The 12,349-nt window shown below is 48.4% G+C and overlaps 1 protein-coding gene across 2 annotated transcripts; it reads left to right on the top strand.

Moving 5' to 3' along the window:
* Positions 1 to 1,194: 1,194 nt before the first annotated feature.
* On the top strand, positions 1,195 to 10,896 carry LOC139555038 (transmembrane protein 196-like). Of its 2 annotated transcripts, none has more exons than XM_071368432.1 (5): positions 1,195 to 2,012; positions 2,959 to 3,015; positions 9,293 to 9,428; positions 9,702 to 9,844; positions 9,977 to 10,896. In XM_071368432.1, exons 1-5 carry the CDS (start codon positions 1,848 to 1,850, stop codon positions 10,043 to 10,045), a joined length of 570 nt encoding a protein of 189 aa, XP_071224533.1. In that variant the 5' UTR covers positions 1,195 to 1,847; the 3' UTR covers positions 10,046 to 10,896. The 2 variants fall into 2 exon arrangements, with proteins under 2 accessions (XP_071224533.1, XP_071224532.1); XM_071368431.1 differs by having other exon boundaries at positions 9,963 to 10,896.
* The last annotated feature ends 1,453 nt before the right edge of the window (positions 10,897 to 12,349 follow it).

Below are 12,349 nucleotides of genomic sequence, written 5' to 3'. Positions count from 1 at the left end.
GTTTGAAGGTAGGCCTTGAAATACATCCACAGGTACACCTCCAATTGACTCAAATTATGTCAATTAGCCTATCAGAAGCTTCTAAAGCCATGACATCATTATCTGGCATTTTCCAAGGTGTTCTTTTGGAACTGTGTAATGTTTACTGTTAATTTTTTATTGTTTATTTCACTTTTGTTAATTATCTATTTCACTTGCTTTGACAATGTAAACATATGTTTCCCATGCCAATAAAGCTCCTTAAATTGAATTTGAAATTGAGAGAGAGAGAGAGAGAGAGAGAGAGAGAGAGAGAGAGAGAGAGAGAGAGAGAGAGAGAGAGAGAGAGAGAGAGAGAGAGAGAGAGAGAGAGAGAGAGAGAGAGAGAGAGGAAGTCTGTTGAGTTCCCCATGCAGGCGTTCTCATTTCTACTGAATATTCATTTATAACAGTAGGCTAGAACAGTAAAAAGCAGTTTAGTTTAGAAATCTATGTTCTTTAGATTGCATCATTCCATTCATTACACTGCAACTGCACACAGGTGAGAGAGGCTCTTTCGAACAGACCGTTATGAAACAGGGTAGAACAATGGACCAGAGTCAGCAGAAGATGCTAGGCAGATAGATATGAAACTGTTCTATATATATGTTAGCGTAAACACGGACACAATGCTTTAGCCAAGACAAACTTTAAAAAGTGGATTGATTTAGAAACATAAAGAAGTTGAATCATGAACCAGTGTGTCTTTGTGACATAGATCATCTCACTGTTATTGTATTTACACGGGTTGTGCTAATGACACCGGCTTGTGTCTGTGAAACTGCCCGGGGGTCACGCCAGGACCGGAGAGTCTCTAGAGTCTAATTTAAACTGAAAGACCGGAGGAGGAGGTGCCACACTGTCCGGGGGGAGTCTCTCTCTCTGTGTGTGTGTGTGTGTGTGTGTGTGTGTGTGTGTGTGTGTGTGTGTGTGTGTGTGTGTGTGTGTGTGTGTGTGTGTGTGTGTGTGTGTGTGTGTGTGTGTGTGTGTGTGTGTGTGTGTGTGTGTGTGTGTGTGTGTGTGTGTGTGTGTGTGTGTGTGTGTGTGTGTGTGTGTGTGTGTGTGTAAGAGAGAGAGAGAGAGAGAGAGGGGAGGGGGAGAGAGAGAGAGAGGGGAGGGGGAGAGAGAGAGAGAGAGAGAACTGGAGGGCACTTGGGTCGGGTCGCGGAAGGGTGTTGAGAGTGTCTGCGCAAGCGTTTAAGCCCCATGGACAGCAACCGCGTGCCAGTCTCGTTAGCGACCGTTCAGAGCAGAATGCTCTCCTCTCATTATTGACTTGAGGAGCTCCCGTTATCAGCGAGAGCAACCAGACGACTCACTTTTGGATTTGATCCAGCCTTTATTCATGCAGGTTAGTCTCATTGATAAAAATAGGTAGGCTAAATAAAAAATATATAACATTTACTCGACATGACAGAGATGTCCGTGGAAGGCAACCTACTCTACATTTCAAGCGGATTTACCTGATCTCCTGCCCAGAACTTTCCTCATCAGGGATATGGACATCAAGCCGCTCTCCGAGGGCTGACTCCCTCTCCTCCTCTGTCTGCCGGCGATGGATCCTCCAGGGTCGGGTTGCTAGTTGGCACAAGTACAATATAAATGTTTTGAAATGGGGTGAAACCTGAACTTATCCAGGTCATCTATATTTAACCAGGACAGTCCACTTATCAACAACCGTGACTGTTTTCCGGGGAGCAGCCTATGAAACGCTTATTTTTGTTTTTCCATTTAAAAAAGTTTTGCTGCCAACCCGTGTGTCCTCCTGACTGAAGCCGACTTAGGAGGGCAGACAGGCGGACTGGTCTCCAGGAGGATGCCCGGGCAGGATGTGTTCCAGCCGGAAAATTCTGTGGAGCCTGCTGCTGCTGTCAGTGTTAGAGGTGGGGCTGGGGGTCTCCAGTATCGTCCTGGGAGCCGTTGGACTCAGCCGGGTCAGGGAGGAACACAAACCACAGCAAGGAGACGCTTCACCTATCTGGAGCGGCATGTGTGTATGTAGATCCTTTAGTTGACCATATCTCTCTCTCTCTCTCCCTGCTCTCTCTCTCTCTCTCTCTCTCTCTCTCTCTCTCTCTCTCTCTCTCTCTCTCCTACTCTCTCCCCCTGCTCTCTCTCTCTCTCTCCTCTCTCTCTCACTCTCCCTCACTCTCCCTCTCTCTCCCTCACTCTCTCTCCTCTCTCCACTCTCCCTCCTCTCTCTCTCTCTCTCTCTCTCTCTCTCTCTCTCTCTCTCTCCACTCTCTCTCCACTCTCTCTCCACTCTCTCTCCACTCTCTCTCTACTCTCTCTCTACTCTCTCTCTACTCTCTCTCTACTCTCTCTCCTCTCTCTCTCTCTCTCTCTCTCTCTCTCTCTCTCTCTCTCTCTCTCTCTCTCTCTCTCTCTCTCTCTCTCTCTCTCTCTCTCTCTCTCTCTCTCTCTCTCTCTCTCTCTCTCTCTCTCTCTCTCTCTCTCTCCCCCAATTCAATTCAAAGGGCTTTATTGGCATGGGAAACATATGTTTACATTGCCAAAGCAAGTGAAATAGTTAACGTGTTTGTTTCATTTCATGCTCATACAGTGAGCGCCCCCGCGCTCGCTTACAGAAGACAGTCTCATTGTCTCGATTTCACTTCTCCCGGTGAAATGTTCCATGGAGGTCAGTGAAATGTTCCATGGAGGTCTTTGAAAGGTTCCATGGAGGTCTGTGAAACGTTTCATGGAGGTCTGAGAAACTTTCCATGGAGGTCTGTGAAAGGTTCCATGGAGGTCTGTGAAAGGTTCCATGGAGGTCTGTGAAGGGTTCAATGGAGGTCTGTGAAAGGTTCCATGGAGGTTTGTGAAAGGTTCCATGGAGGTCTGTCCCATTGATGTTCGCCAGATGAGCTAGTTTCTATGCTGTCATAATTTCAGTTTTCATCTGGTTCCTCTCTCTCTCTGTCTCTCTCTCTCTCTCAGTTTCTCATCTGTGGGATGTGTGGAGTCCTGTGTGCTAGGAAGAGGACTGGACTCATCGTAAGTACACATGCAGGCACACAAACACACACAAACACACACACGTAAAACCAAAACACAGACACTCACTTATGCACACACACACCATACACCAGAGTACAGAGACACAGGACTGCAGGTCAGTGAGTTAGAGAGTGTAGCACTGTTGTCCTCTGTATGAGGGTGTGAGCACGTGCAGAAATATATCCAGGGCAGGAGGTAAGAGTTACTCAGGTCCTTCAGAAAGAGAGACTAGAGGAGACAGGGACAGGAGTCATCTCTTTCTCACCCCCCCCTTCTCTCTCTGCCTCTGTCTCTCTGTCTCTACCTCCTCGTCTCTCAGTCACCCCTCCCTTTCTCCCCCATCTCTCTCTCTCTCTCTCGCTTGCTCGCTCTCTCTCTCTCTGTCTCTCTCTCTGTCTCTCTCTCTGTCTCTCTTTCCCTGTCTCCTCTCAGCAGTAACCCCTCATTTTCTCCCCATCTCTCTCAATTCAATTCAAAGGGCTTTATTGGCATGGGAAACATATGTTTACATCGCCAAAGCAAGTGAAATAGATAAACAAAAGTGAAATAAACAATACAAATCAACAGTAACACATTACACTCACAAAAGTTGCAAAGGAATAGACATTTCAAATCTCATATGTCTATAGTGTTAATGATGTGTAAATTGTAAAGTACAAAACGGAAAATAAATAAGGGTTGTATTTACAATTGTGTTTGTTCTTCACTCGTTGCCCTTTTGTGGCAACAGGTCTCTTGCTGCTGTGATGGCACACTGTTGTATTTCACCCAGTAGATATGGCAGTTTATCAAAATTGGATTTGTTTTCCAATTCTTTGTGAGTCTGAGGGAAATATGTGTCTCTAATATGGTCATACATTTGGCAGGAGGTTAGGAAGTGCAGCTCAGTTTCCACCTAATTTTGTGGGCGGTGTGCACATAGCATGTCTATTTCTTGAGAGCCAGGTCTGCCTACGGCGGCCTCTCTCAATAGCAAGGCTATGCTCACTGATTCTGTACATCGTCAAAGCTTTCCTTAATTTTGGGTCAGTCACAGTGGTCAGGTATTCTGCCACTGTGTACTCTCTGTTTATATAAGGGCACAGGGCGAGACCCAGATACAGACACGTGAGGCAGATGGTTTGAGTCTCTGATATTTACTATAATCCAAGGGGCAGGCAAGAGAATAGTCATGGACAGGCAAAAGATCATAAACAAGGTCAGTGGGTTCAGAGTCAAGGCAGGCAAGGGTCAAAACCGGGAGGACTAGCAAAAGAGAGATAAGAAAAAGCAGGAGCACGGCAAAACAAGCTGGTTGACTTGACAAGACAAGACGAACTGGCAACAGACAAACAGGGAACACCAGAATAAATACGCAGGGACTAATGGGGAAACGGGTGACACCTGGAGGTGGGTGGAGACAATCACAAAGACAGGTGAAACAGATCAGGGTGTGACAGTACCCCCCACATGACAAGTAGGGTGAACACGGAGGGTACGGGGTAACAGCAGACGAACAGCAGTGGGACTAAAGACTCTAGAAATGGGGAAAGGACCAATGAAACAGGGGGAAAGTTAGCGGTATTCCACCCGGAGGGGCAGGTCCCATGTGGACAACCATACCCTCTGCCCGACCCAATAGCGGGGAGCCAGAGTCCGGTGGCGGTCCGCTTGTCGATGATACCTGGAGGCGGTCTGGAGAAGAGCCGCCCAAGCTCTTTTCCAGGTATGCCAACAGCGGCGGACGAACATCTGAGCTGAGGGTATGTTGACCTCAACTTCTTGCTCTGGGAAGAGCAGAGGCTGAGCAGGAAAGAGTGTTCCTAGCATATTCCACCCAGACCAGTTGCTGGCTCCAGTTGGTGGGGTTACTAGCAACTAGACACCGAAGTGTCGTCTCCATGTCTTGATTGGCTCACTCCGACTGGCCATTGGATTTGGGATGAAACCCGGAGGACAGAATAGCCGATGACACGATAAGGATGCAGAACGCCTTCCAGAATCAGGACGAGAACTGAGGACCCTGATCCGAAACCATGTCAACCGGGAGTCCATGGATTCGGAAGACGTGCTGCACCATGAGCTGGGCCATCTCCTTGGCTGAAGGTAACTTGGGAAGAGGGATGAAATGGGTGGCTTTGGAAAACCTTTCCACCACTGTCAGAATGGCGGTGTTACCGTCTGACGGAGGAAGCCCAGTGACTAAATCCAGGGAAATATGGGACCAGGGGCGATGAGGGACAGGGAGTGGCTAAAGGAGGCCAGACGGAGCTTGCCGCGGAGTCTTGCTTTGAGCACACACCATGCATGCGGCGACAAAGGCCGAGACATCAGGAGCCATGGTGAGCCACCAGAAGCATTGTCGGAGGAAAGCCATGGTAAGATGAGCCCCAGGATGACAGGTAAGCCTGGAGGAGTGAGCCCATTCCAGGACCTGAGGCCGGGCCAGGAACGAACATCCGGTTATTCCTAGCCCCCCCAGGGTCCGGCTGGGAACGTTGTGCCTTGCGGACCAGAGCCTCAATACCCCAAACAATCGCTGCCGCCAAATAAGAGGCAGGGAAGATGGTCTCAGATTCAGAGGTAGTGGCAGTGGAACTGTACAGATGGGAGAGAGCGTCCAGCTTCACGTTTTCGGTAGGAGATGGTGAAATTGAACCTGGTAAATAACAGGGCCCAACGAGCTTGCCTTGGGTTGAGGTGCTTGACAGTGCGGAGGCATTCTAAATTCTTATGGTCAATCCACACCAAAAATGGATCTTCCGCCCCTTCCAGCCAGTGCCTCCACTCCTCCAAGGCCATCTTAACCGCTAGGAGTTCCCGGTTCCCAACGTCATAGTTCCTCTCCGCAGGGTTACGATGATGGGACATGAAGGCACAGGGATGAAGCTTTTGGTCCTGGACGGATTGCTGGGAAAGGACGGCCCCTACTCCCACGTCGGAAGCGTCAACCTCAACCACAAACTGACGGGTCGGGTCTGGATGGATGAGGGCAGTAGTGAATCACTGCTTTAGGTCCCCAAAAGCCTTGTCCACTGCTGGAGACCATGTGAATGGTACCTTGGGAGAGGTGAGTGCAGAGAGGCGGGCTGCCAGGCTGCTGTAGCCCCGAATGAAATGGCGGTAGAAATGAGCAAACCCCAGAAACGTTGTAGCTGCACACTGGACATGGTCTGGGGCCAATCCACCACCGCTCTTACCTTTTCCGGATCCATCTGAACATTCCCTTCAGCGATGATGTGTCCCAGAAAGGAGATAGTGGAGCGGTGGAACTCGCCCTTCTCAGATTTTACAAACAACTGATTTTCCAGGAGGCGCTGAAGGACATGTCGAACATGGAGAATGTATTCCTGGCTAGAACGAGAGAAAACTAGGATGTTGTAGAGGTAGACAAAAACAAAACGATTCAACATGTCCCAGAGCACATCGTTGACCAGGGCCTGGAAGACAGCGGGCGAGTTGGTGAGTCCAAACGGCATGACCAGGTACTCATAGTGTCCACTGGCAGTGTTGAAAGCCGTCTTCCACACATATCCGCACAAGGTGGTGGCCATTCCGAAGGTCCAGTTTGGAAAAGATGGTAGCCCCCTGGAGAGGTTCGAAAGCTGAGGAGAGGAGTGGTAAAAGGGTACCGATTTTTTTATCGTAATGTCATTGAAGCCCCGGTGAGGCAGAAGGGTGAACGCTCCCAACAGCCAGAGAGTCCTCGATGTACTTCTCCATGACCTTGGTCTCAGGGCCAGACAGGGAATATAGCCGGCCTCGAGGTGGTGTGGTGCCCGGGAGGAGGTCAATAGCACAATCGTAAGGACGATGTGGAGGGAGGGGGGCAGCACAAGTCTTGCTGAAAACCTCCTGGAGGTCATGGTACTCTGCGGGAATGGCAGAGAAATCCAAGGCCGTATTCAATCCTGAAGGCAGACGTTCCGGGGAAGCCTGCGCCGCCTTCAGGCAATGTGAATGACAGAACGGGCTCCAACCCAGGATTGAACCCGTGGTGCAGTCAATATCGGGGTTGTGCTTTTGGAGCCAAGAAAATCCCAAAACAATAGGGATGTGGGGAGACTCAATGAGGAGAAGCTGTATTGACTCACTGTGGTTTCCAGATACCCGCATATTAATGGGAACTGTGCTGTGCGTGACTCTTCCAATGGAGCAGCCGTCCAGTGCCCTGGCATCCATGGGAACGGAGAGGAGTTGAGTAGGAATACTTAGTTCCGATACCAGGATAGCGTCCATGAAACTGTCATCTGCCCCAGTGTCAATGAGCACCCGGAGAGACTTAGACTGGTCTCCCCACAGCAGGATAACATAAAAAGGAGTTTGGGTGATGGGAATTAGAGGGTTCCCAGTCAGGCTCACCAGTGTACTTGTACCTACTAAGGATTCAGGTCTCTTCACTGGGCAGGTGGCTATGTAATGCCCTACAGCACCACAATACAGACAACTACTGGAACTTAGCCTGCGTGAACGTTCCCTAGGCGATAATCTAGCTCTTCCCAGTTGCATAGGTTCCGGTGTATCCAACTCACCCTTCGTCGATGATTCTCGAGGGAGGTCGGGTGGCCTCGGATCCTCTCGGAAAAACAGCCTTCGGGGACTTCCGGATTCTTTCGGAGGTGAGCGAGCCATAGAGGATGGACGAGTGTGACCTAGGCCAGACCTCCTCTCACTCCGGCATTCCCGCAATCGAGGTCCACCGGTAACTCCCGAGCAGCTAGCTCATCTTTTATCACCTCTGATAATCCGTGAAGGAAGGTATCGAATAGGGACTCTGGATTCCAGGCACTCTTGGCGGCCAACTTGCGAATGTCTACAGCGTAGTCTGTCACACTACGGGAGTCTTGATGTAATTCAAGTAGTTTTCGGGCCGCCTCTCCCGGATACCAGAGAATCGGAAAACATTCCTCATCTCTGCCATGAAGTCTTCCAGATCCCGACAAATAGCGGATTGTTGCTCCCAAACTGCCGTAGCCTAGGAGAGCGCCCTTCCCGACATTAGCGTAATAATATACGCTATCTTTGACCGATCCAAAGGGAATAAAGATGGCTGCAGCTCAAAAATGAGGGAGCACTGAGAAAGAAAACCCCAGCAGGTTCCAGGATCCCAAAAATATTGCTGCGCAGGTGGTAAGCGGGGTTCTCGGGGAGCCGGGGTAGGCTGTACAAACCCACCACTAATAGTAAAAAGGTTACTGGGTGGTTGGGGGGTCTCAGAGGTGGCGGGCTGCCTTTGAGCCAACTCCCTGATATGCTCCATAATAGCCTTAAACCCTTGGTCGTGGCGTTCCGTCAGGGAACGAAGCCCTTCCAAAAGGTCCAGCAATAGCTCCTCGTGCCTCCCAATGGTGGCTCTTTCTCCTATCCTCCTCTCAGAAGTCACAGAGGTGTAAATGACTGATCCATACCAAAGTAATGGCTCCTTCCTCACTCTGTGTTATTCACTCTTTCCTCTCCTTTCACTCTTTCCATCTCCTGGCTTATGCATCACCCTCTGTCTCCCTCCATCACACCTTCTTTCTCATCCTTTCACACGCTCTCTATCTCACTGTCATTCGATCTCACTTTAGTAAAAGCCATCCTCTACTCTCCTCCCCCTTTCTCCTCTCCTCTTCTCTTCTCTCTGTGTGATGATTAGGTTATGGTAGGTTAGTGTATCTCTGGAGTCTGATGTGTTTCCAAACGATGGCTAATGACTGAAAAGGGAGCTCTGATTTGTAACATTAGGATCCCGACGTGTGTGTATCCACACACACACACCACACGCACACACCACATGCACACGCACACAGACACAGACACGCAGACACAGACACATAGACACACACACACACACACACACACACACACACACACACACAGTAATAAAGTGTGTGGGGATACTTAGTGGTCAGTACACTGTAACTGAGCTACCAGGAAAAGTCAGAAATGTGTGCGTGAGAGAGAGAGAGAGAGAGAGTGAGAGAGGCTAACTATGCAGTAAATAATACATTTTGCGCTGTAAGAAATATTCAACAACAGCACAATATTTACAGTGATACAGTAGGAAACTATAAACGGTGTGTTCCATCTCGTTCCCTCCCATCTCAGCATGTATTGTTTACTGCTGACAAGGTAGCTACAGTATGAGGAGGTGCAGTAATTTAAACCTGTGTGTGTGTCTCTCTCTCTCTCTCTCTCTCTCTCTCTCTCTCTCTCTCTCTCTCTCTCTCTCTCTCTCTCTCTCTCTCTCTCTCTCTCTCTCTCTCTCTCTCTCTCTCTCTCTCTCTCTCTCTCTCTCTCTCTCTCTCTCTAGATGATTCTGTTCTCAGCCTGCTGTATCTGTGGTCTGATTGGAGGGATTCTCAACTTCCAGTTCGTTCGGGCGTTGTCACGACGACCGGACTCTCTCCGCTCGCTACACCTGGCGGCCATGACCATTGCCTGCCTGGGTATGCAACGCTACGAAAGTCTACAAAACTCAGTTAAACATTATATTACGTTACACTACAGGCAAATCAACTCATTCCTACTCCAGGTAGTTGAAGTAGGGCGATGCTGACCCAACAACTCTAATCTGCATGAAACCTATCTTTGTCTGTATGTGAAGGGTTATTATTGAATACCTGCTATGAAATATGAACTGTGGTACAGTAACATTCAACTAAGTTCTGGCACCATTCAATTCAGTAGGTCTCTCTCCCCCTTCTCCCTCTCTCCTGTAGGTATCTCTTCCTGTACTCTCTCTACCTGGTTGACCTGTCGTCTGGCCAGTTCAGAACAACAGAGGATGTTTCTGGAGAGAGAACACTCACTGCACCACTCACATGAGATGGCTGAGAAGGAACCATACACACACGGATCTTTTGTAAGAAACAAACACACACTCACATGCATGCGTGCTCACACATTGCTACTGATTTCTCCTAATTTGTGTGTGTGTGTGTGTGTGTGTGTGTGTGTGCTTTCATGCGTGCATGCATGAGTGTGTTTCTAACAGGAGATCCTGGACAACTCCAGCAACGGGATTCCCCAGATCTCCTACAACAGCAACACCACCTCTCTTTGACAACAGACACACATTGTTGCCCTGACAACAGACACACCTTGTTGCCCTGACAACAGACACACCTTGTTGCCCTGACAATGGATACACCTTGTTGCCCTGACAATGGACACGCCTTGTTGCCCTGACAATGGACACACCTTGTTGCCCTGACAACGGACACACCTTGTTGCCCTAACAATGGACACACCTTGTTGCCCTGATAACAGACACACCTCGTTCCGCTGACCATGGGGTGATATCATCCAACAGAGCTGAGCAGCACTATTACACAGTTGTGTGTGGAGAACTTCAACACAGATGGAAGAAGTTGTTTCCCAAAGGAAAACTGAAATGAACGCTCTTCTTGGACAAGTTGTTACTAGTTCTGATAGTCCTAACAGACAGTCACATGACCTCTGACCTCACAGACCGTGGGGCCAGCCGCTTCAAACTAATGAGCACAAAAGAAGCATGCAATCAATTTGTAATCTCTCTCTCTCTCTCTGGCTATATGAATGCAGGTATACTGTGTTTGAAGGAAAAATGCTATAGCTATCTGATGTAGAGCAGAATATGGAATGCTTTAAATATTATATATGCAACCAACGATGCAAACTGAATATCAGTGGTGGCCAACCATCCTCCTGGAGAGCTACTGGGTTTGCAGGCTTTTGCTCCAGCCCTGCTCTAACACACATAATTAAGTTAATCAAGATCCTGGAGACTGAACACCAAGAAGGTCTCAAGGAGGTGGGTTGGCTAACCCTGCTGTATATTCATGCTTGTATATCAGGAAAACAATCATTATCTATGGAGTGACAATATGTTTCTTTAGGCTTCTATCAAACACACATAAAACTCTGGAAATGTTAGATGGTGTTGTAGATTTCATAACCAGTTCCAGAGACACACACACACACATAGATGTCAGGCATCCATTCTGATATTGAATTAAAGGAGACGTGCTCTCTGCTAAGGGGACTATTGTCTGTGGGAGAACAAGATATTGATCTCACACGCCAGTGTGTGTGCGTGTGTGCATGCTAATTGAGCATTAAATCAAAGTGCTCCTTAAAAATGGTCCTCTGAAATCTCACTTAGCTAACCCTATTCACAGACTTGTCTCCCTATCTGCTACTACAGACAGGGGTAACACAGTAACCAGAGTACTTAGTTAACCCTGTTGATCTGTCACTATCTGCTACTACAGACAGGGGTAACACAGTAACCAGAGTACTTAGTTAACCCTGTTGATCTGTCACTATCTGCTACTACAGACACACTGTAACCAGGGGCAACACTAACCTTGGTTAGTTACAGTAACTAACCAAGGTAAGAGACATTAGGCTTCTTGACAGACTGCATGTCCATGGGTCCTTAACCTACACGCACAGACACACACCCAGCTGAGACCTGTGACCTCTCAAACAGATCTACAGCTACTCTAAATACATCAATGATGTTCAATAGCTCATTACGCTGTTTGCTTACATCAGACTACACCGTATCCAGCGTGTGAGTGTGTTGACAGGGACCACGGCATCAAACTCAGCCAAGGGCTCTCTCGCTGACTAAGGAGCAGCGTCACTATTTATCAAATCAAATGTATTTATATAGCCCTTCTTACATCAGCTGATATATCAAAGTGCTGTACAGAAACCCAGCCTAAAACCCCAAACAGCAAGCAATGCAGGTGTAGAAGCACGGTGGCTAGGAAAAACTCCCTAGAAAGGCCAAAACCTAGGAAGAAACCTAGAGCGGAACCAGGCTATGAGGGGTGGCCAGTCCTCTTCTGGCTGTGCCGGGTGGAGATTATAACAGAACATGGCCAAGATGTTCAAATGTTCATAAATGACCAGCATGGTCAAATAATAATAATCACAGTAGTTGTCGAGGGTGCAACAAGTCAGCACCTCAGGAGTAAATGTCAGTTGGCTTTTCATAGCCAATCATTGAGAGTATCTCTACCGCTCCTGCTGTCTCTTGAGTTGAAAACAGCAGGTCTGGGACAGGTAGCACGTCCGGTGAACAGGTCAGGGTTCCATAGCCGCAGGCAGAACAGTTGAAACTGGAGCAGCAGCACGGCCAGGTGGACTGGGGACAGCAAGGAGTCATCATGCCAGGTAGTCCTGAGGCATGGTCCTAGGGCTCAGGTCCTCTGAGAGAGAGAAAGAAAGAAAGACAGAAAGAGAGAATTAGAGAGAGCATACTTAAATTCACACAGGACACCGGATATGACAGAAAAATACTCCAGATATAACAGACTGACCCTAGCCCCCCGACACATAATTACACATATATCTTGGACCAAACAGGCAAGATTTA

Source organism: Salvelinus alpinus, chromosome 26, assembly GCF_045679555.1.
Source record: "Salvelinus alpinus chromosome 26, SLU_Salpinus.1, whole genome shotgun sequence".
Taxonomy (NCBI): domain Eukaryota; kingdom Metazoa; phylum Chordata; class Actinopteri; order Salmoniformes; family Salmonidae; genus Salvelinus; species Salvelinus alpinus.
This window is presented reverse-complemented; position numbering and strand designations above follow the sequence as displayed.